The 24,254-nt window shown below is 45.6% G+C and overlaps 2 protein-coding genes across 2 annotated transcripts in view; both read right to left on the bottom strand.

Annotated features, from left to right (window-relative positions):
• The window catches only part of plcg2 (phospholipase C, gamma 2), a 50,886-nt gene that overhangs the window by 6,317 nt on the left and 20,315 nt on the right, over nt 1-24,254 (bottom strand). The window contains exons 16-29 of the mRNA XM_083654329.1: nt 23,874-23,960; nt 22,429-22,598; nt 21,237-21,452; nt 20,084-20,206; nt 17,181-17,361; nt 15,536-15,604; nt 14,910-15,019; nt 13,677-13,773; nt 13,362-13,434; nt 12,351-12,523; nt 11,855-11,957; nt 11,415-11,618; nt 4,713-4,852; nt 1,253-1,364 (exon numbers count right to left, since the gene is read on the bottom strand). Of these exons, the coding sequence (XP_083510455.1) occupies nt 1,253-1,364; nt 4,713-4,852; nt 11,415-11,618; nt 11,855-11,957; nt 12,351-12,523; nt 13,362-13,434; nt 13,677-13,773; nt 14,910-15,019; nt 15,536-15,604; nt 17,181-17,361; nt 20,084-20,206; nt 21,237-21,452; nt 22,429-22,598; nt 23,874-23,960 (1,858 nt within the window). The remainder of the gene's footprint in view (nt 1-1,252; nt 1,365-4,712; nt 4,853-11,414; nt 11,619-11,854; nt 11,958-12,350; nt 12,524-13,361; nt 13,435-13,676; nt 13,774-14,909; nt 15,020-15,535; nt 15,605-17,180; nt 17,362-20,083; nt 20,207-21,236; nt 21,453-22,428; nt 22,599-23,873; nt 23,961-24,254) is intronic.
• Nucleotides 2,903-3,823, bottom strand: LOC310792431 (uncharacterized protein; the record flags this gene model as incomplete). Its single annotated transcript, XM_083654123.1, has 1 exon — nt 2,903-3,823. One exon carries the CDS (start codon nt 3,821-3,823, stop codon nt 2,903-2,905), a length of 921 nt encoding a protein of 306 aa, XP_083510249.1.

The following is a 24,254-nucleotide window of genomic DNA, read 5'->3' as shown; positions in this document are numbered from 1 at the left end:
AAGTCTGTGGCAAACTTCATGTTCAGCAAGACAATCTTCACAAATGAGGACCACTTTTCTGACTTTTGAAGCGTTTTCTGAATATCACGAAATTCACATTTACCCTTCACGACTTCGACAATGTATGACTTCTGGGTTGGCCTACAAAAATACGTCATCCCTGCACTACTCTATTACAGTGGTTCTCAAATGGGGGTCCGGGGACCCCCAGGGGTCCTTCAGGGGGGTTCCAGGGGGTCCCCAGCCAAAAGGGGGGTAATTTATTTTCGCTATAATTGCATTCATAAGTAACACAATGACTATTTTGGTTATGGGTTTTATACACTTTCTATAAAACATCTAAAAGCATCAATCTTATTATCATATGGGGGTCCGTGGTCTAATTTTTGTCAGTTTAGGGGTCCATGTGAAAAAATTTGAGAACCACTGCAGTCCGAACTAAACCCCAAACCTAAATCTGTGGACAAGCCTGACATCTAGTGGTGAAAAATAGGCTACTGAACGGCTGTAACAGATTACGTCACCTTCTATTCATAGCTTTCAAGGGGCGTTATGTGCTGCCGGGAACGCCCACCTGACGGTCAAACAGTACTGCTAAGTACTGTTTGAGCGGACGACAGCACAGGCATCACTACAGTATCTTCTCTTTTAGCAATAGTCTCACTAATCCCACAGTGGTTTACCTGCTTTTGAGATCTGCAAAAAATAGTTTGCTTCTGTCTCACCCGTTCTCCCTCTCTCTTCACACGCGACGAGGGCTGTGCTCTCTCTCCACAACATTATAAAAACGAGTCCGCACTCCGCACGCAGTTTGTTGTGAAACAATTTCTCCGAACTGCCATGTGTTGGACAGTAACGTTAACGATAGTTCGGTTTGTTTGAAGTGCCCAAAACGTGCAGTTTGTTTAGATATCGTTCTTTTTCAACGCTTGATAGATGGTCTAAATATTCCTGACTGGAAACTGGTGGAAAAAAGACCGCTTTTTGCTGGAGCTGCGTCTGGTCAGTGTTCAGCGCCATTGTTGTTTTGAGTTTTGACCGCCAGAATGGGCGTTCCTTGTACTTACGTAACGCCCCTTGAAAGCTATGAATAGAGGTGGTGACATCTGGCACCAAGACCATTTGGGTGTGAGAGCAATAATGTTGCTCTCACATGGGTTTGGGGTTGAGTTCATGTTGAAGATACATCATGGCGGTGTCTGTCACACACAGTGCCAGGAGCCTCCATTCTCATACCCCCCCCCCTCCTTACGATAGACGATGGTCTTGAACTTGCTGTCCTCCGTGTTCCCGCACAGCTCGATCTCCACAAAGGGGCTGGCGATGCTGCGGCCGAGCTTCGGGAGGTGCCTGGCAGCGATCACCTGTGTGGGGTTCAAAACAACCATGATGGATATGATGCAGTTTGATGGATTACATACTGCACTTATTGTAGAATCGATGAGCAATTACTCTGAGGGACCTATCTTCCACTCGGTGGGTTAGGGTTGATCTGGGATAAGAATGCTTTCACAGTATGACTGTGTCAGTCTGTCTGCTCTCCAAACATCAACAACACACACGAGAAATGTGCTGATATGCAGGGAAGTATGAGGTCTGCTCCCTTTTTAGCTGGCTTTCTTTCCAAACACGCGCGCTCACAACATAAATACTTTCTCTGTCTTTCCTCCTCAGACCACTTGCCCGGTGCTCAGAGGGCATACAGACCACTTGCCCGGTGCTCAGAGGGCATACAGACCACTTGCCCGGTGCTCAGAGGGCATACAGACCACTTGCCCGGTGCTCAGAGGGCAGACGGTCCAGTCTAATAACACAATTCAGGCTTGCCCCTGGTTGCACCCCGAATCCTTCCGTCTCCAGGTCCTTGTCTGAGTCTCTGCCAGACCAGCAAGTCTCAGTGAAGCTAAAATACAGGCGTCGCTCTAAGCATGGCAGTAGCAGGCCTGTGCTTGTAGTTCGTCAGTTTTGTTTTCGGAGGGACTGAACATTGGGGAGGATGATGGATGCTAACGGGATATGAGAGAGGGGCTGTTTCTTCAGCTTCAGACGAGCGCCACCTCTTCTCCCTCGCTTCGTAATCCTGCGATGTTGTCCCCCGGGGGGAGGATCCCGATAGCCGGTCGTCTGAAATTCCTCCAGGTTGAGCAGTTGAAGGTCTGCCGGCGGGTCGTGTGTGTTCCACCGGAGAAGGAGCTCTCTGCTGTACTGGATTCGGGTGGGGCGGCCGGGAGTTGGCTGCGTGTGGCCAAGACTTCAGGCCAGGTGAAACGCCAGTATCAGACTCAGCGTGTTATCGATTAAACCATTAAAAAGGAAGGTTGCTGCTCGCTCGACAACTCGTAGCACAAAGCGTTAGCGAAACACGTATCACTTGAACGCAATGAACTGCTAACATTAAAAACACAATAAAACAACCAAAAACTTCAGACGTACACCGTCTACACCTGCTGCTGGTCGCTGCACGAGCATCCCACAGGTCATCCAGAGTTATAGAGAGAAATAGAGTTCAGAGTTAAACAAAACAATAACAATAAACAACAAAACGTTTGCGGCCGACCCTATCGTGGGCCGCATCTGGCCCCCGGGATGCAAATTGAGTATCACTGGCATAGTGTCTGTGAAGCCAATGTGCATCAGAATGAGGTCCGTTTCATGGTAAGGGAGAACAATGTGACACCTGCAGGCGGAGTGTGGGACTGCGGCTCAGGGGTAGGGCAGGCAGGGCACTAAGATAAGGGAGAACAATGTGACACCTGCAGGCGGAGTGTGGGACTGCGGCTCAGGGGTAGGGCAGGCAGGGCACTAAGATAAGGGAGAACAATGTGACACCTGCAGGCGGAGTGTGGGACTGCGGCGGGCATGCAGGGCACTAAGGTAAGGGAGAACAGTGTGGGACTGCGGCTCAGAAGCGGATGAAGGTGGCATCGATCTGGCGCACGCTGGGCAGTGCCAGCATGATCTTTCGCCGGTACTGAGGGTCCTTCTGTAGCGGGTTCCTCTCCAGATAGACCGTCTCCACAGTTTTGGCGTTCTTCAACTCATCCAGATCTGACCAGTTGTCTATCTGGTTATCGTTCATCCAGAACTCCTGTAGCTCTGTCAGGTGGCTGATGTTTTCAATTTTCTTCACTCGATTGGCTGCAATGTCGAGAGTCGTGAGCTTTTTATTGTTCTCTAAGCCCTCAATGACCTCAATGCCATTGTGGCTCAGATACAGCTCTCTCAGGTTGACAAGGCTCTGCAGACCCTCAATCTTAGTGATGCGGTTACTCTGAATGCTCAGAACAGTCAGGTTGTGCAAACCCTCTAAATGCTGAAGTTGACTTATCTTATTGGTGCCAAGGAATAATCTTTGCAAAGAGGCGAGTGCATCCAGGTTCTCTATTACCCGGATGCGGTTGGAGCCCAGCTCCAGCATCTCCAGGCCTGCGAGGTGTTCCAGGTTGGCAATGCAGCTTATTTTATTGTGCAGGAGAAAGAGTCTCTTCAGCCGAGCCAAGTGTTCCAGACCCTCCACCTTCCTCACCAGGTTAAAGGACACGTCCAGCTGCTCACATTCCGTGAGCTTCTGCAGGTTCTCCAGTTTGTGGATTTGATTGTCGTAGAGGTCCACTTCCTGCAGTGAGCTCAGACTGTCGAGGTTTTCGATCTTTCTGATGAGATTCTGTCGTAAGGAGAGTGTTTTAGCCTTCTGAAGCACCTCCAATCCTTCAATCTTTCCAATACGACAGTGAACCAGATCTACCTTCTCTTCCTCTGGGTCCAACATGATGGTGCGGATTGGGGTCCAAATCACAATTGGTCCTCTTCCTGCAGGTCTCATCACCAGACTGCTGCTCAGATTTACCTCCCTGATCTACTTCCATTTCTTGAAGCACTGCAATGACACTGATATCCCAATTGCTCAGGCGACATCACTGATGACATCATCGCTGATAACATAATCACTGATGCCATCGGCATGTATGACCTCATCACTGTCTGTGACATCATCAGTGATTTATGATATTATTGGTGATATGTGATATCACTATAGTAGTGACCTAGCCACCAGGCTGAACCGTCTAGAACTGTATGACATCATCGCTGTCTGTGACATCAGTGATTCAAGATTCATCTACAGTATATTATATCCCCATCGTAGTGACTAGAGCATCAACCAAGCCACCAAGTCTAGTAATGGTGTGGCATAAAATTTAGATTTTTTTTGTTTGTGTGTTTGCAAATGTTCAAAATCGCGATATTTAGGAAATATAGTTATATTAAATATCTATCTATCTATCTTAACTATACATTTGCCAGTGTGGGCTCTGTTCTCGGTCTGTTCTCTGTTTCAATTTTAAATTTGATCTGGATATCTGTATGTCTGTGTGTCTGTCTGTCCCACATTGGATTATGTCATCAGTGATGGTCACTTGAGAATTGTGATGTCACTGATGATGTTGAACAAGGTCACTCGCAGCAGCCCAGCTGTGGGCGAACAATACTGAACGACACAGTGATGTTTGAATGTTCTATTATTATTATTATTATTATTATTATTATTATTATTATTATTATAGGTGGGAAATGGGAAAAAGAAGACGACAATGATGAGGAACATGGTGTGGGTGTGTGCGTGTGTGTGTGTGTGTGTGTGTGTGTGTGTGTATGTGTGTGTGTGTGTGTGTGTGCGCGTGTGTGTCTGTAGGGTTGTTTGTGCCTAAACGTACCCTGACCACAAGGTTGTACTTGACATTCTTCTTCTCCTGGTGAGGGTCATAGCCATCAGTGCGCATCAGCTCTGGCTGCAGCACGTAACCTGTGCGTCCGTTCAGACTGAAGAGGGAGCTGTTCAGCTGGGTGTATTTATCTGCGTGGGCACACCGACACCATGTGATTCTTCTTGTTATAGACAGTTAGACACATAACACACAGCAGCAACACACACAGCTCCATGTTAGCCCCAAATGCACAATGTAACAACTAGTCCCAACTAAATATGATGTAATAAGTAAGTATTTAGGGCAAGTCTTTACTTTACTTTACTTTATTGTCATTTAGCAGACGCTTTTATCCAAAGCGACGTACAACAGATTAAAATACATCACACAATTAAACATAGCAGAATAATGGAAATAGATTAAAACAGACAATATGTGATCATGATAAAAATATGCATAGATAAAAATGATCAAGAGTGCAGATTATTACAGTGTATGAACAGCAGAGGGAGAGATAGGAAAATGGATGGTGAATAGATGAGTTTTTAGTTTTCTTTTAAATATGGGCAGAGATGTGGCCGTTCTAGCTGCAGGGGGAAGCTCATTCCACCATGTCGGGGCGAGAACTGAAAAAAGTCTTGTTCGTGCGCCACCTGTAGGGCCGCGCAGGGAGGGAGGGGCGAGACGTCCTGCACTAGTGGAGGGGCGGAGGGAGCGGTAGGAGGTTTGGAAACTGACCAGTGGCTGTAAATATGTAGGGGCTGTTTGATAGACTGCTTTGTAGGCTAAAACCAGGGTCTTGAATTTAATGCGAGCCAGGATGGGAAGCCAGTGTAGCTGACGGAAGAGGGGGGTGACATGGGAAAATTTGTTTTGATTGAAAATCAGACGGGCTGCAGCATTTTGAATGAGTTGAAGTGGTTGGATAGTGGAGGCAGGGAGACCGGCAAGCAGAACGTTACAGTAGTCAAGGCGGGGAATGACAAGGGATTGAACCAGGAGTTGTGATGCTTCTATGGTGAGAAATGGACGGATTTTTCTGATGTTATAGAGGGCAAAGCGGCAGGAACGTGCGGTGGCAGCAATGAAAGGGGAGAAGGATAATTGATTGTCAAGTATGACTCCGAGGTTCTTGGCTGTTATGGAGGGAGATACTATGGAGTTATTGATGGTGATAGAGAGGTCGGTCAGAGGGGAGTCTTTGGCAGGGAGAAAGAGAAGTTCTGTTTTTTCTAGGTTCAGTTTGAGGTGGTGAGCAACCATCCAGGCCCCAATGTCTTTCAGACAGGCAGAGATGCGTGCTTCAATTAGGGTGTCAGAGGGGGGAAAGGAAAGGTAAAGTTGGGTGTCGTCGGCATAAGAGTGATAAGAGAAACCATGGGATGAGATTATGTGACCAAGTGATTTCATGTATAGAAGGAAAAGGAAAGGACCTAAAACAGAGCCCTGGGGGACACCAGTGGAAAGAGTGCAGGGGTTAGAAAGGGACCCTCTCCAGGACACCTGGAAAGTGCGCTCAGAAAGATAAGAAGAGAACCAGGAAAGTGCAGTGCCGGTAATACCCAAGTCGGTGAGAGTGGAAAGCAGAATATGATGGTTGATGGTGTCGAAAGCAGCGGATAGGTCAAGGAGTATAAGAACAGAGGAAAGGGATGAAGCTTTGGCAGAGTGGAGGGCGTTGGTGACCAAGAGGAGAGCAGTTTCGGTGGAGTGAGCAGGTTTGAAGCCGGATTGTAGGGGATCGGAAAGGTTGTTGTTGGATAGATGGATAGATAGTTGGTCGGAGGCTGCGCGTTCAAGTGTTTTGGAAATGAAGGATAGAAGAGAGACGGGACGGTAGTTATGGATGGTGTTGGGGTCAAGGGATGGTTTTTTGAGAAGGGGTCGGACCCTAGCAGTTTTCAGGGCCGACGGAAAAGTACCAGAGGACAGAGAGGAGTTGATGAGAGTGGTGAGGAAGGGCAATATGTCAGGAGAGATATGGCATGAAATGCGCTAAATACTGGGACTGTATAAATGGAGGTCTTTTGGACTAAAAGTGCAATAGTTTGGCTTCAGAACATTATTCTCCACAAGCTGTTTGGAGTCATTTGATGGACCTAAAGAACCATTGATCATTCACTTGCATTGTTTTGGTGAAGGTTGGCATGGAGCTCTGCTAGCTAACTTCCTGTGTCTCTTACAGTATGTGGAGGGGTTACATGCTGCCACTCCGACGTGCTGCCACTCCGACGTTCTGCCACTCCGAAATATCGGCACTCAGAAATATTGCCACTCAGAAATCCCACCACTCCGATTTCCATAAGGTCCGCCACTCCGAACTTGATTTGACTGTCTGTGAAAGCTGCTGTATAAACATAACTTATTTATTTACTCTCCCAGCCCCACGCCAAACCTAACCTCCTCCCATGCCTGAACCTAACCTCCCCCAGACCCTAACCCAAAACCTAACCTCTCCCACCCCCACGCCTAAACCTAAGGTCGGCACTTCTGAATGGCGGCTCCTTTAGAAAAACGAGGAAGGGCCGACATTTCGAATAATGAAGGCAGGAATTTTCGTAATGGTGGGGCCTATGAAAAAAAGGTGAACGACCGCCAGTCCGAATAATGGAAGTTAACGTTCGGAGTGGCAGGGCTTCGGAAAGGCAGACAGTTACCATGTGGAGGCATGGAGTTGTGCTAGCTAACTTCCTGTGTGTTACAGTATGTGTGCTAGCTAACTTCCTGTGTGTTACAGTATGTGGAGGCATGGAGTTGTGCTAGCTAACTTCCTGTGTGTTATAGTATGTGGAGGCATGGAGCTGTGCTAGCTAACTTCCTGTGTGTTACAGTATGTGGAGGCATGGAGCTGTGCTAGCTAACTTCCTGTGTGTTACAGTATGTGGAGGCATGGAGTTGTGCTAGCTAACTTCCTGTGTGTTATAGTATGTGGAGGCATGGAGCTGTGCTAGCTAACTTCCTGTGTGTTACAGTATGTGGAGGCATGGAGTTGTGCTAGCTAACTTCCTGTGTGTTATAGTATGTGGAGGCATGGAGCTGTGCTAGCTAACTTCCTGTGTCTTACAGTATGTGGAGGCATGGAGCTGTGCTAGCTAACTTCCTGTGTGTTACAGTATGTGGAGGCATGGAGTTGTGCTAGCTAACTTCCTGTCTGTTACAGTATGTGAAGGCATGGAGTTGTGCTAGCTAACTTCCTGTGTGTTACAGTATGTGGAGGCATGGAGTTGTGCTAGCTAACTTCCTGTCTGTTACAGTATGTGGAGGCATGGAGTTGTGCTAGCTAACTTCCTGTGTGTTACAGTATGTGGAGGCATGGAGCTGTGCTAGCTAACTTCCTGTGTGTTACAGTATGTGGAGGCATGGAGCTGTGCTAGCTAACTTCCTGTGTGTTACAGTATGTGGAGGCATGTAGTTGTGCTAGCTAACTTCCTGTGTGTTACAGTATGTGGAGGCATGGAGTTGTGCTAGCTAACTTCCTGTGTGTTACAGTATGTGGAGGCATGGAGTTGTGCTAGCTAACTTCCTGTGTCTCTTACAGTATGTGGAGGCATGGAGCTGTGCTAGCTAACTTCCTGTGTGTTACAGTATGTGGAGGCATGGAGTTGTGCTAGCTAACTTCCTGTGTCTCTTACAGTATGTGGAGGCATGGAGTTGTGCTAGCTAACTTCCTGTGTGTTACAGTATGTGGAGGCATGGAGTTGTGCTAGCTAACTTCCTGTGTCTCTTACAGTATGTGGAGGCATGGAGTTGTGCTAGCTAACTTCCTGTGTGTTACAGTATGTGAAGGCATGGAGCTGTGCTAGCTAACTTCCTGTGTCTTACAGTATGTGGAGGCATGGAGCTCTGCTAGCTAACTTCCTGTGTGTTACAGTATGTGGAGGCATGGAGTTGTGCTAGCTAACTTCCTGTGTCTCTTACAGTATGTGGAGGCATGGAGTTGTGCTAGCTAACTTCCTGTGTGTTACAGTATGTGGAGGCATGGAGTTGTGCTAGCTAACTTCCTGTGTCTTACAGTATGTGGAGGCATGGAGTTGTGCTAGCTAACTTCCTGTGTGTTACAGTATGTGAAGGCATGGAGCTCTGCTAGCTAACTTCCTGTGTTTTACAGTATGTGGAGGCATGGAGCTGTGCTAGCTAACTTCCTGTGTGTTACAGTATGTGGAGGCATGGAGCTGTGCTAGCTAACTTCCTGTGTTTTACAGTATGTGGAGGCATGGAGTTGTGCTAGCTAACTTCCTGTGTGTTACAGTATGTGAAGGCATGGAGCTCTGCTAGCTAACTTCCTGTGTTTTACAGTATGTGGAGGCATGGAGCTGTGCTAGCTAACTTCCTGTGTCTTACAGTATGTGGAGGCATGGAGCTGTGCTAGCTAACTTCCTGTGTGTTACAGTATGTGAAGGCATGGAGCTGTGCTAGCTAACTTCCTGTGTGTTACAGTATGTGGAGGCATGGAGCTGTGCTAGCTAACTTCCTGTGTGTTACAGTATGTGGAGGCATGGAGCTGTGCTAGCTAACTTCCTGTGTCTCTTACAGTATGTGGAGGCATGGAGCTGTGCTAGCTAACTTCCTGTGTGTTACAGTATGTGAAGGCATGGAGCTCTGCTAGCTAACCTCCTGTGTTTTACAGTATGTGGAGGCATGGAGTTGTGCTAGCTAACTTCCTGTGTGTTACAGTATGTGAAGGCATGGAGCTCTGCTAGCTAACTTCCTGTGTTTTACAGTATGTGGAGGCATGGAGCTGTGCTAGCTAACTTCCTGTGTGTTACAGTATGTGGAGGCATGGAGCTGTGCTAGCTAACTTCCTGTGTTTTACAGTATGTGGAGGCATGGAGTTGTGCTAGCTAACTTCCTGTGTGTTACAGTATGTGAAGGCATGGAGCTCTGCTAGCTAACTTCCTGTGTTTTACAGTATGTGGAGGCATGGAGCTGTGCTAGCTAACTTCCTGTGTGTTACAGTATGTGGAGGCATGGAGCTGTGCTAGCTAACTTCCTGTGTGTTACAGTATGTGGAGGCATGGAGCTGTGCTAGCTAACTTCCTGTGTTTTACAGTATGTGGAGGCATGGAGTTGTGCTAGCTAACTTCCTGTGTGTTACAGTATGTGGAGGCATGGAGCTGTGCTAGCTAACTTCCTGTGTGTTACAGTATGTGAAGGCATGGAGCTGTGCTAGCTAACTTCCTGTGTGTTACAGTATGTGGAGGCATGGAGCTGTGCTAGCTAACTTCCTGTGTGTTACAGTATGTGGAGGCATGGAGCTGTGCTAGCTAACTTCCTGTGTCTCTTACAGTATGTGGAGGCATGGAGCTGTGCTAGCTAACTTCCTGTGTGTTACAGTATGTGAAGGCATGGAGCTCTGCTAGCTAACTTCCTGTGTGTTACAGTATGTGAAGGCATGGAGCTCTGCTAGCTAACTTCCTGTGTGTTACAGTATGTGGAGGCATGGAGCTGTGCTAGCTAACTTCCTGTGTTTTACAGTATGTGGAGGCATGGAGTTGTGCTAGCTAACTTCCTGTGTGTTACAGTATGTGAAGGCATGGAGCTCTGCTAGCTAACTTCCTGTGTGTTACAGTATGTGGAGGCATGGAGCTGTGCTAGCTAACTTCCTGTGTCTTACAGTATGTGGAGGCATGGAGCTGTGCTAGCTAACTTCCTGTGTCTTACAGTATGTGGAGGCATGGAGTTGTGCTAGCTAACTTCCTGTGTCTTACAGTATGTGGAGGCATGGAGCTGTGCTAGCTAACTTCCTGTGTGTTACAGTATGTGGAGGCATGGAGCTGTGCTAGCTAACTTCCTGTGTCTTACAGTATGTGGAGGCATGGAGTTGTGCTAGCTAACTTCCTGTGTGTTACAGTATGTGGAGGCATGGAGTTGTGCTAGCTAACTTCCTGTGTGTTATAGTATGTGGAGGCATGGAGCTGTGCTAGCTAACTTCCTGTGTCTTACAGTATGTGGAGGCATGGAGTTGTGCTAGCTAACTTCCTGTGTGTTACAGTATGTGGAGGCATGGAGCTGTGCTAGCTAACTTCCTGTGTGTTACAGTATGTGGAGGCATGGAGTTGTGCTAGCTAACTTCCTGTGTCTTACAGTATGTGGAGGCATGGAGCTGTGCTAGCTAACTTCCTGTGTTTTACAGTATGTGAAGGCATGGAGCTGTGCTAGCTAACTTCCTGTGTGTTGAGCTAACTTCCTGTGTCTTACAGTATGTGGAGGCATGGAGCTCTGCTAGCTAACTTCCTGTGTGTTGAGCTAACTTCCTGTGTCTTACAGTATGTGGAGGCATGGAGCTGTGCTAGCTAACTTCCTGTGTGTTGAGCTAACTTCCTGTGTCTTACAGTATGTGGAGGCATGGAGCTCTGCTAGCTAACTTCCTGTGTGTTGAGCTAACTTCCTGTGTCTTACAGTATGTGGAGGCATGGAGCTCTGCTAGCTAACTTCCTGTGTGTTGAGCTAACTTCCTGTGTCTTACAGTATGTGGAGGCATGGAGCTGTGCTAGCTAACTTCCTGTGTGTTGAGCTAACTTCCTGTGTCTTACAGTATGTGGACATACAATCTTCACTGATGTTTTTACATCAGTGACATGAGTACTGTAGATGACAGAAGTTTCATTTTTGGATGAAATGTTGCTTTATAAATATTGATTTAAGCTCAGCGGGTGGACTGAGTTGATTAACGTTTTTCCCACTGTTAAGTCACCGACGTCATCGACTTACCTTCTGTCTGGAAGTTGAGCGCCACCATGTGGCAGCCACAGAGCCACAGAGGGTAAGGGTCGTAGTTGGACGACTCCATACGCTGGCCTTTAGGGTAGACTCGACTCAGGGCCTTGCGGTTGTAGTCCACGAACTGCTGGGTCCGACTCTTTCCTGGCGTCTTGTTCTCCACGTAGGAGCGGACCTCTTTGTAGTTGTAGGTATCTGAACAGAGATATGGGGACGGATCCATCATAGGGTACAGTGACGACTGTTGGATTATTTTCTTGTAAAAAAAATAAATCAAAAACATTTATTTAGGATTTCCTCCAAAATCATATTCTGGATAGGGGAGAGAAGTTTCTGAAGCATTTAGATCAAATTGAGTTCGTATGGACGGATTCACCGTATGTACTGTGAGTGTGTGTGTATGTATGTGTGTGTGAGAGAGAGAGCTGTACCAAATCGGTCCTTCTCCTTGCTGCGTGGCTGACAGTAGACCACCAGGTCTGACATCTCCATAGCAACCTCAGCCCTCTTCTCCACTTCCTCCTGCTGCTTCATCTGTGATTGGACGGGGGTAAAAAAAAAAAAAAAAACACATTTCCTGTTTGCATGCATAACACTGACAGACCGCCATCCCAACTCCTGGTTTTAGTTACACTCTTTCCTGTCAGTCTCTGCTATAAACTATCAAATCAAAACTAAAAAGGAGTTTTATTCTGTATTTTTAAGTGTAGCCAGTGATGCAAATAAAAAGGTGAGCAAACCATGGCGTCCAATAGAAACAAAAATAATTTCAGGAAAATATTCATTCATTTTTTGTTCTTTCTTTTAAAAGACCCTAAACCTCACATGATGACATCAGTTTGATATTACTTATCTGTCATGGAGATTGACAAAGGTGGGTTCACCCCCGTCACTACATATTAGCGTCGTATACCATCAGATACTAGCCTCTTGTTCCCTTGTGTACTGCTTGTTCATCTCTCTGTGCGTGATGTCCCAGGCCATCTGGTACCATTCAAACAGCCCCTCCAGAGTGTCTGCTGCCAAGTCAAACTGCAGACTGTCCTGCTCCCTGTCCTGCAGGTTGAACACGTGCTGCTTCCCGTTTTTACCATTCTTCACTGAAAACGGAGAAGAGAGGAAAGGAGGGAAGTGAAGGAGGGAAGTGAAGGAAGGAAGTGAAGGAGGGAAGTGGAGGATTGCTCCTTCAAGCAAAGTAACGGCCAAATATGGAATATGTGAGGGATAATGCGCAACGAGGTGTCCATTATCAGGAATCAATGGACGCCGGGGAGGCCGGAGCTGTCCGACGCACATAAGAGGCGGGGCCATGAACTTTTTGACCATTTACAGAACTCAACAGTGACCGCCCCCTTTTCCTCAGCTCCCCATTCATGTTCTCCACAGACATTTAGAGAAATCCTTCTATATAGAGTTTTAAGCCTGGACCCAAACCAACCAGCCACCTACTGAATCTATATAGAGTTTTAAGCCTGGACCCAAACCAACCAGCCACCTACTGAATCGTGAGTGACCATCAAACATTTCACTTGGAGCAAAAACAACTAAAGAACGGGGGTGGTGGGGGAGTCGGGGGGAAAAACAAACGCTTTTTATTTTGTATGTACTGTATGTATGTATGTTACAGAAGATTGTGACTGACATGACGTGCAACTACATGACCTGTACGGACCAGTATTGTATAGAACACAATAAAAAGAGTATACACCCAGACCATGGTATAATCAAATGTATCTCTGATAGTATTATTGGTTAATTTGCGAGCCTTGTGAGCTAGTTAGTTAGCTAGTAGCAAAAGAAACATCGATCTTGCAATGTTTGTGAATAATGGGGACGGACATTTCCATGTGACTCACTCTAACACAAATCAAAGAATACATGAAAAAAAAGCTACTTAAGCAATATTTTTGAAAAAACTAAAAAAACAGGTCAACTCACAGTTTTGGACGTTGCACTTGCAGATGTCCACAACGCCCTTACACAGTTCCCCCAGTGGGTTGTCTTCCATCTCCTACAGCACAAACACATCCTATGAGAGGTCGCTCTGTTCTTACTCTACATTCTATTCTAGACTAAACAAGATGGACAAAAACGTTTGATTCTGCTCTTCTATTTAGGATCACACACTACACCACACACTACACACTATCACAGTCCGGGACTCACTCGAAACTGGTGAAAACAGAGTAGACCACACCACACACTACACACTATCACACCACTGAACTAGTGTATTCTCAGCGTCATCTTTACCTGTTCTTTGGCCTCAGGCTTGGCATTGTTGGACACCTGCTCTACATAGTTGGCTGGGAAGAACAGCTGCAGCTTGCCACCATAGTCCCCTTTCCACCTGTAGGGGGCAGCATGCATTTGTGTGTCATGCACAATGATGAGTATTTGCGTGTTGCAAATAGATTTTTGAATGGGTTTTTGCCGCAATGCTTCAAATAAGGTCTGTGGGCAACGCAAGCTTAATCCAACGCGAACCAGTGTTCAGCGGGATAATCTTCACACATGAGGACCACTTTCATGAGTTTTGGAGCGTAAATGCGAGCCCTAGAAGTAAAAAGCTCGTGCTAAGCTAATCCAGAACTACACACATTGTCGCATAGGCTTCCCCGTCACGTCACCACTCAACCTGGACTGTTGTTGATGTGTGCGCTGCTGTGCACTGATTACCCCGGGCTGAACCAGGTGAGGGAAAGAGAATTTCCGTGTTCGTCCTTTGAAGTGATGACGTTATTGACGTATAATATCCCCGTCGACTCAACAGTGTAGTCTCATTTAGCCGTTTGCTAGCTAGCCGCTCTTTTAACGGCACATAAAATCTTAAAAACTATTATCCTACTGAACACTGGTTCGCGTTTGATTAAGCCTGCATTGCCCAGAGACCTTATTAGAAGCATCGTGCCAAAAACCCATTCAAAAGTCCCATAGGCGAAAACAGTGAAGAACCAGGAAGTGTTGGCATCGATGTTTTCCAGACTCGTTCCTGGGGATCTCTATGAGTGCAGGGGGCATCACTTCACCAGAACCTCAGCTATGGCAAAGCTGTTCAATATCATTTGCCAGTAAAACTTGACACTGTGACACACATACCCTATGAATGACACCTATTTCCATAAATCCCTCCCTTTATTTTGCACTTCAGCCTTGGAACAATCACAGATGCATTATGCAATTAGGCAAAAAGATCCTGATCCTGAACTTTCTCAGTAGATCAGATCACAAAATCTCATCTGATTTCAAATGTTGTGGCTTTTTCTTACAATGATTTTTGCACCGACAAATCAGACCAGTCCTGTTACGTGCTCATTTTCGGAGTCACTGCCAGACCTTGCTGCTATACCCAATTGATGCGTGTGCACAATTGTGTGTGTGTGTGTGTGTGTGTGTGTGTGTGTGTGTGTGTGTGTGTGCGTGTGTGTGCGTGCGTGTGTGTGTGTGCGTGTGTGTGTGTGTGTGTGTGTGTATGGATGGACTCACCATCCATCATTCTCCTTGGATACGTTGTGTATCAAAGCTCCTGTGCCGAAGGAGAGCTCGTCAGCCCTGGTGGCCTGGTAGCCATACACGGCTTTAACAGTACTTTGAGGCTAGAGGAGACAGACAGACACGCACGCACGCACGCACACACACACACACACACACACACACACACACACACACACACACACACACACACACACACACGCCGAATATCTACCAATTGTACAACGTAACAGCTAAAGTTGAGTACTATAGAGAACAGTCACGTGACATTTCTTGCCCCGGAAGTGACGTCTCCATTCATTTTCTCCATAGACATTTCAAAAAAACTAACGAGTTTTAAGGCTGGAACCAAGCCAACCTGTGACCTACTGAATTGTGAGTGACCATAAAACATTTCACTTGAAAATTTGTATTTTTTTTTACCCAAAATATTAATCTTTATTTTTGCTGAAATGTGTTATGGTCACTCACGATTAGTAGGTCACGGGTTGGCTTGGTTCCAGCCTTAAAACGATTATAATAAGGATTATATAAGGATTATTCTAAATGTCTATGAAGAAAATGAATGGGGAACAAAAGATGTCACGTAACTGTTCAGCTCGATAGTGTTGTGTACGCACCATTGATGGCTCAATCTCATTGGGTGCCACATATGTCCTGATGTCGTACAGGGAGGCGCAGTCTTTCTCCTGTGGAAACACAGTCCAGTGTTAGGAACCAAAGCACTGCCTAGGAACGGTTCCTAGGTTCCGTGACGTCACGGAACCGTCACGTGACTGTTGAGCTCAATATTTCCCTCTCTTCTTTATGTTTCCTGTCTTCTTCACCATATTCTCTACATTTACATGAACACACAGCACATTTTGTTTTGACTTCTTATTTTGAAGTAGCCAGTTCATCATTATGATATTGCCTCCATTGATTGATTGATTGATTGATTGATTGATTGATTTTATTCATGGATATAGCAGAACAAAATCTAAGGGATAAACATGTAAAAGTGTGAACACTTATTTCCAACATGGTCCCTGGTCTTATAAAAACAGGACATACGGTAGATAACATCAAATAAACCAAATAGTACAATCAACAAAAACACACAGGTTCAATACAATGCAAGGCTCTACTCTAGTTACTCTAGTTTACTCAGCAAGAATTTTTTCAGAAGGTTTTTAAAACCATTCAGAGAATTTGCTGATTTAATTTCATTAGGGATCTTGTTCCACTCCCCCCCCCTGTATAGAGGAATGTACTTCTCCCAGTAGCGGAGCGTACACCGGGGCAGAGGGTGCGCCCGCCCCGGGCCCACTCCCATCCAAAAAAAAAAAAAAAAATTTGCATGCCAGGCCAGGCCAGGCCTGAGTGCGAGAGCACATTAAAACACCTTCACCTATTTATTTGAAGCTTAGCCCATGTTTAATATAACCATCCAAGATTGTAACAACATATATATGATACAAAATTAAGAAAAACCCTCATTAGTTTGTTTTGAGCTTTTTGGAGCCTGTCTTTTGATCTTTTAGTTATACCACAGTACAAAGGTATACAGGTGTAGTCATAGTGACAAGATTCAAGATTCAAGATTTTTATTGTCACTCCGTGGTACAAGTATCACGTGTGAAATTCTTGTGCTGTGGACTCCGTTTACAACATAGTACAAATATAACAGGGCATATGAGTGCAAAAACAACAAGAGACACAACAAGCAATAAGGCAGTAGAGTGATAAGACAAGTCAGAGACAGTGGCATATTCACTGCACATAGGTGCACATGTCATGTGCATACTTTAGACGTGCTTAAACATTTTAAATTCGACGTATTTGACATACAGGTGCAAATAGCATATACCTAATTAAACATACAATTAAACATTAGACATACATAATGGTAGCAGCTACAGTACGGTACAGTACAGCTACTACACTATTTGTGTATGTTAAGGAGTCTCGTGGCCTGCGGGAAGAAACTGTCCCTCAAGCGATTTTTGCGTGCTTTTGGGACCCTGTATCTCCTCCCTGAGGGTAACAGGGAGAATAGGCTGTTGTGGGGATGGTTTGTGCCTTTGATGATCTTCAGGGACCTCCTGAAGATCATTGAATTAAAGAAGCAGCTAATGTCCTAATGGTCTTCTTGTCAAGGAACTTAGATATTCTTGATAAATACATTGTCTTTTGCAATAATAGGGTAAACAAATAATGGAGTAATACATTTAGTATTTTTTTTCTGCATTGGATCCTTGAAGTTACTCATCTTTGTATACTCACTGCGCTGAAGCGGTCCACCAGCTCCGGGGTGGCTGGGTAACGTAGTTTGATCTTGCGATACAGCGACTTCTTCCTGAAGTAGTTGACCAGCTCCACCAGGCTCTCAAACTCGGTGGTGCTGCCCAGCACGTACATGTTGCCCTCCTTCTCGATCCGGCAATGCTTCACCTTACCGTCGCCTCTGAAACACAAGTCATTTGTAGATAAGTGCAACTGATGCAGGAGTTTTGGGATCCAATAGCAGTTCTAATAGCAACCTTTAGGAGTCACTGTACCCAATGTCTGATGAGAGGACTGGCAAGGACTGGGACTAACTCCCCAAAAGTCTAGACTCAGTTCAGTTCAACTAGAGACTGAGAACTTTCTCTCAGCTTTGGGAGCCTTTAGAGTCTTTAGGGCAGCCTTTCATGCAGAAAGGGAAGTGACATACAGTGACGGCACGGTGGCTCAGTGTTTAACACTGTTGCCTCACAGCAAGAAGGTCCCGGGTTCGAACCCCGATCCGTCCCAGGTCCTTTCTGTGTGGAGTTTGCATGTTCTCCCCGTGTTTGTGTGGGTTTCCTCCGGGTGCTCTGGTTTCCTCCCACCATCAAAGACATGTATGTTAGGGGTAATACTCCTGTCCAGTGTCCCTGCCCAAGGCACTGGCAAAATAACTGGAGTTGGTCCCCGGGCGCTGCACTGCGGCTGCCCACTGCTCCTAGTTCTAGGAAGGTTCCTAGTAGAGGATGGGTCAAATGCAGAGGATGAATTTCCCCATGGGAATAAATAAAGGATAACTTAAAGGCCCATTCCGTCAATACTCACTCTTACTGACGCCGGTGGCCGTTAGAGTAACTGCAGGCAGCGTGTGAACGAGCTGACGCGCGGGCACCATACTCGCACGCGCACAAGCAGTTGCCTGGCAACAGCAGAGCTGTTGGTTGCTTTGTAACGTTAACTCATAAAAGTCACTTGAAAACGGCAACCTGGACAATTTATCGGTCAGATCAGCCTCGAGATGCCCAGGAAGGATTCTGGATGAATTAGGGGACGTTATTGTGGCATGTTTGGCCGTGTTTTGGCTTGCGTTGGCTGCGGGGAAGTGGATACTCACGTTAGCACAAGCCAGGAAATAGCCTGCTCCCCCTGTATGTACGGTACCGTGTAATGCCTGGAGTTGACCAAACTGAACAATCAAACAATGTTTCATAAGCATAACAGTAACGTTAGGCATATTTACGACTGTTAAATTCATTATCCACACAAGACGGTAACGTTATTAGTGGGGCTGGTGGTAATTTCTATAAATGTAAATTAATATTAGTTAGCCGCGATTAGCATCAAGCTAACGTTACTGTGCAGTCCCACTGCAGCTAACTGCAGTCAGAGCCTGCTGGCTGCGGGGAAGTGGATACTCACGTTAGCACAAGCCAGGAAATAGCCTGCTCCCCCTGTATGTACGGTACCGTGTAATGCCTGGAGTTGACCAAACTGAACAGTCAAACAATGTACCGTAAGCATAACAGACAGTAGGCTAACGTTAGGCATATTTCTGACTGTTAGATTCATTATCAACACAAGACAGTAACGTTACCAGTGGGGCTGGTGGTCATTTCTATAAATATAGCTAAATCTATTAGTTAGCCGCGTATAGCATCAAGCTAACGTTATGGTTATAATAGGCACTCACCACCGCAGCTAACTGCAGTCAAACAATAATGTTCCATGACCATAAGCGTAACGGTAGTAACGTTAGGGTTGCATTACTTCACACAAGACGGTAATGTTAGCAGAGTTTCTGACCAGGTGGTCAGATACTTGTACTACGGAGTGACAATAAAAATCTTGAATCTTGAAAATCCATTAGCAAGCAGCTAACGTTATCTGGTCAAAACCACATTACAGTAGCTACAAGCAGCAAGTTCCCTTCATGAACCGAAAACACAGTCCTGACTCTAGTTTCCCCCCGATGTCGGTCACATTGCTGCTGTCTGGCCAGACGGGCTTCATTAGATAAATATTTATTTATTTAGTGTGGACTTTTTCTGGAGTCTGTGTTGTTGTTTCCTTTTGCTAGCAGCTAGCGACGAACGTAACGTTAGCCATTTCCTGTTAGCCGTCTAGGACAAGAGGCAAGCTCGTGAACGCGCGCAGACGTCACATCCTCTAGCTGTGGCGGGAAATGCTAACCCCTTCGAAACTGCGGTATTTCCATGTATCTTCTGAACGGCTGGTCGGAGAGAAACGCCCCTGGTCACCATTTTTAAGTTACGCCAAGGCGCATTCACTCATTGCCAATAAAAAACACTTTGTGCACATTTATTTCTCGCCAGAACCGACGGAATGGGCCTTTAAGCTTAAGTTGTGTGCTTGTAAACGGATAAAACAGAATCAAATAATGTAACATTGCTTGGAACATCCTTTTTCAATGTTAAAAATAAGTGATTCACTGTATCTCCAGTTTGTTTCACTATGGAGAATAATGTAATGGGGGAGAGCGTCATTTCTGGTAACTTGACAAAGGGGTGTTAGCGGCCGTTCAAATTGCTATTTTTTGTCACAAAGGTCCCTGATGATTGGTAGGCGGAGGTCTCCAATTGTCTGGGAGTCGTAGTCCTTTACCTACGTGGCTCAATAAGGAATCACAATCAGTGGCGTGCACAGACATTTTCGTGTTGCAAAAAGGGCACTTATTCAAAGGGCAAAAAGGCAGGTGCTTGGGCACCACCTGGGTCTGTCTGTGCACGTGCCTGATCACAATCACAGTATAGCTGTCTGTGCACGTGCCTGATCACAATCACAGTATAGCTGTCTGTGCACGTGCCTGATCACAATCACAGTATAGCTGTCTGTGCACGTGCCTGATCACAATCACAGTATAGCCAATGTTTTGATCCAAGTCATGAGAAGTGTCACTGCACCTGAATGTGATAGCGTAGGAGTCTGGCTCTCCCTCTCTCTGTCGGATGAGGAACACTCCGTCTCTGGGAATCCTCAACAAGTAATCCTCTGCCTGGCCTCTGCTCAGGTTACTGTAGAACCACCTGGATCAGCACAGTGACATTTAAAGGTGAGTCATGTCTCATTTTAACATCAATAAAACATTTCCAACGTTTGCCTGTTGGGGGCAGAAGGTCACTCGTGGGGAGTAGTGTGATCCTCCCATGTGCTACGTCCTGCCGGTGAAGCTGCCCGCTGTCGGGTTAACCCATTGATACCTGATGCAGCATTTGTGTGTGTATCCCTTTAAGACCGCGAACCGCGTAGGGATACACACAAATGAGGGATATACACGCAAGTGCTGCATCTGGTATCAATGGGTTAAAAGAAGCGGCTGGCAATTGCACATGTCTGGGTGTCTACGGCTCTCCCCAGGTCGGCAGAGGGTGGGGCAGCGACAGGGGTAGCAGGGAGAATTGGCCAAGTGCAATTGACCTATCGCTAAGTCCCACCCCCGAAACGCAGACGAGCAAATCACAGCGCGTGCAGCTCCACAATACACTCGGACAAACTGAGCCTAATGGAGTTGGTGAAGAGGTTACTCTAAGCGAATAGAATGTCAATTCTGGATGTGAGTCGTCTGTTATCCCCACTGGTTATCTCGCTGTCTTCCTCCGTTAAAACTGCATGTTTTTGAATGGAGTTTGGTTAACGATTCGCTAAAGCCATTTCCATGCACGTATCGCATTTCTTTGTATCGATAGCTTTAAATGTTGTACATCGCCCTCCATGGCATAGTGAAGTACTTTCTGATGGCTTCTAGATGATATCAGGCCTCAAAAAGTTGTGACGAGCGTCTTGGGATATAACTTTGACAGTGACGGCTGCCATTTACTCTAGTCAGCGTGCCCTGTGTTTGCCCGAGTGAGCACGGGGCGTGGGGCTTAGCGATAGGTCAATTAGGAGAAAAATGGGGGGGAAATCTGAAAAAAAATAAAAATAAAAAACTTCACATAGCACCTGTAAGCAGTCCATGTGTTGTGTCAGACGTGTGTATGTTGATACGAAGCTTCACATAGCACCTGTAAGCAGTCCATGTGTTGTGTCAGACGTGTGTATGTTGATAAGACAAACCCTTTTTGGAGATGTGGGTTGGGCTGCGGCACCGCGTCCGTGAGGCGCAGCTCGAAGTCTTGGCAGCGCAGGGGGTTGTCTCGATAGTGCTGGATCAGGGTATACACGCTGGGGAAGTGCAGGTTGGGTGTGAGGAAGTAATAAGTACCAGTACCAGGACCAGTGCCAGTACCAGTGCCAGAGCGAATACGACAGTGCTGGACCCTCCCATTACGCCTGAAATACATGCAGAGGACACACGCATACACGCATTAGAATTTACTGCCATACCATATTCATGTTAAGTCCAAGTCCTGTCAAACATTATTTGTACAGCACAAATTTATACACCTATAAACAATAAAAGCAAAGCCACATATCACTATTTCTCACTTGTTTTTTATATAGTCTCTTTTTATATTCCAGTGATAAGTCAACAGACTCAAGCATCATACAAAACAACATAATACATAATACAACAAAACAAAATAATACTAATCCCGCAGACAGCAGGAAAATAAATACATACAAAAAGGACAAAACACAAAGCAAGCAGTCAAAAGAAAAGAAATTGAAGTGAGTGTAGCAGAGAACCAGGGGGACGGTCACAGATGTTATTTTAGCAGAAGTCCGTTCTGAATGTTTTGACAAAATCAATCCTACCTTTCCACCATAATTCAAATACACGACACGTCTTAAGTCTCAAGGCAAAAGTTAATTTTTCAATTACAAAAATATCGTGCATCACATTAAAACAATCTGTCAAAGTGGGCGGACTTTGGTTGAACCACTTTTTGGCGATAGCTTTTTACTGGCGACCAACATGATTTTAAACATGTATTTGTTAGGCAAGCGAAGGAGCTGTGGAGGCATCGTGCCCAGCAGGTACAGGAGCTGTGGAGGCATCCTACCCAGGTACAGGACTTGAAAAGAAAAGTCCATCTTGACCTTTAGAACTTTTTCCATGCTATGTCTTATTGTCTTCTTCTCATTTCCATCATGAAGGTGCATCTCTGCAGAAAACACTGTTGATATTGTGCTGATTCTCAGCAGCAATGTCCGGGATTGAAGGACTATAGAAAACTATCGAAAATATGTTTTGCAATATTATTACTTTACTGTGCTGTAGTTTGGGGGTTTTCAGTTGTGGACATTATTAGTTGTGGCTTTTGGCTGGTTCTAAGCTCTGATATGAAGGAGCAGGAGGTCATACCAGAAGGAGAGGGTGAAATCGGTGACGAAGGTGTCACTCTCTCGGACCAGGAAGGTACCGTCATATCCCCCAGACTCGGCACAAAACTCCTGGAGGAGCCGTTCGGCCATCTGCCTGCCCTCCGTCATACGGCCATGGAACCAGGGCTCTGAACAGTGGAGCTCCGGGTTCTGACAATGAGAGGAGATACACGCTTAAAATGGACACTGAAAATGGATATAAATAAGAGGAGCAGAGAGAAAAACGATAGTGGGGAAGAAAGGAAGAAGAGGGAAGGATGGTCTAAAATGTATGGTAACACTTAGTCTCGGCTCCCAGACGTTTGGTGAGCTGCGCCACCAAATGTCTGGGAATTTCACTGTCAGAAACTGTCTGTCCGAGCCCGGCGAGAACGGCCGGCAGCAGACACGCCTACATTTATTATTAGAATTTTATTTGGTAGTGGCAATGCAATGTTTCATAGTTCCAATATAGAGCAAGACACTGATGTGCTGCAAAGAGAGTTTATACCTGTTGTTTATTTTACAATAATGTTTCCTACCCGGAAGTGGTCCGCTTGCTACTGTGAGTCATCAGCAGGCTCTGTAACGTTAGCCTCGGGAGTCGGGCTTATCGCTGGGGGAAAGACCTCTAGCCGCCGGGGCCGGATGAAACACGTCCTATTAACAGGTTATGTTTGTTTCTAAGTGATTAATATGTTTCTCCGCAAACGCGGCGATGTTTTGCGAGACACGGGTTCTGCCAGAAAGCAGGCCCGCCCACAACACTCATGATTGGTTCTCCGATGCAAGGCTTCCAACAGCGCCACCTAATGTTATGCAAAGATTTAAATAGTAATATTCTCAGTCTTACAGGAGTGAAACGGATTAAGACTGAGGGCTGAGTCTAGGTAACACTATACTTTAAGAAAGCAATTTCCCCTCGGGGATTAATAAAAGTACAGAAAGTACAGATGATGAAAGTGCAGATTGTACGTTTTCAAATGATGTGTCACACATAGAAATCTGAAAATATTTGAAGAAGATGTGCTTATTTGAATGTTCGTACTCTTAAAAGCAACATTCAGAGAAAATCGACCTGAAAAATGGTAAACAAGCTTGGTTTGCTAACAAATTATATTGTTTTTATAAAACTGTTGTTTGTTATATTGATTGCGTTCTTCAACATCTAAACTTGCGTAATATGACAAAAAGAAAAGAAAAAACAGACCATTTCACATAAAAGCCTACTGTACTTAAAAGCTAGCAGGTTTTAACAATATAATCATCAGACAAACGTTAGAAAATTTCAACCAATTTAATATCATGTTATTAACCATGCAGTAGTGGTATTCACCCCAATATTTTTTGCACAATGTGTTTCTTATATCATACATCACACACCACTTTGAGTAAAGTGATCCCATGTTCATAAAGAATCGAACACAAACGTTCAACTTGTTCTACCTTCCTGGGATCTTCATCCTCCTCCTCGTTCTCCTCTGCATAGTACAGTTTGTTGTCCGAGATCACACAGTAATGCTTGTTCCACCGCTGAGGAGGAGAAGATCAAATTCAGATATTTAACTTAAAAGCGTGGTTCAGGTTTAAAAAAAAAAAGAGCCTGAATTTAGGGCAGGACAGAAATATGGACACACCAAAATATCAGTATGTGTTTTCACCAGTCAGCAACATGTGTGTTTTAGATGCACCCCCCAGAGTAACAGGTCATCTCTGGGAGTTATAGTGACCAGGAAAGGGAACTCCGGAGCCTAGTGCTAGTCTGCTGACAGTTGTAGGGAAATGTGTTTCTCTGCCACAGGCCACACATTTAGACAAATAATATTT

The sequence above is a fragment of the Poromitra crassiceps genome (assembly GCF_964638095.1).
Source record: "Poromitra crassiceps genome assembly, chromosome: 18".
NCBI classification, from domain to species: domain Eukaryota; kingdom Metazoa; phylum Chordata; class Actinopteri; order Beryciformes; family Melamphaidae; genus Poromitra; species Poromitra crassiceps.
The sequence above is the reverse complement of the archived record's forward strand: the minus strand, read 5'-3'. Positions and strand labels throughout refer to the sequence as shown.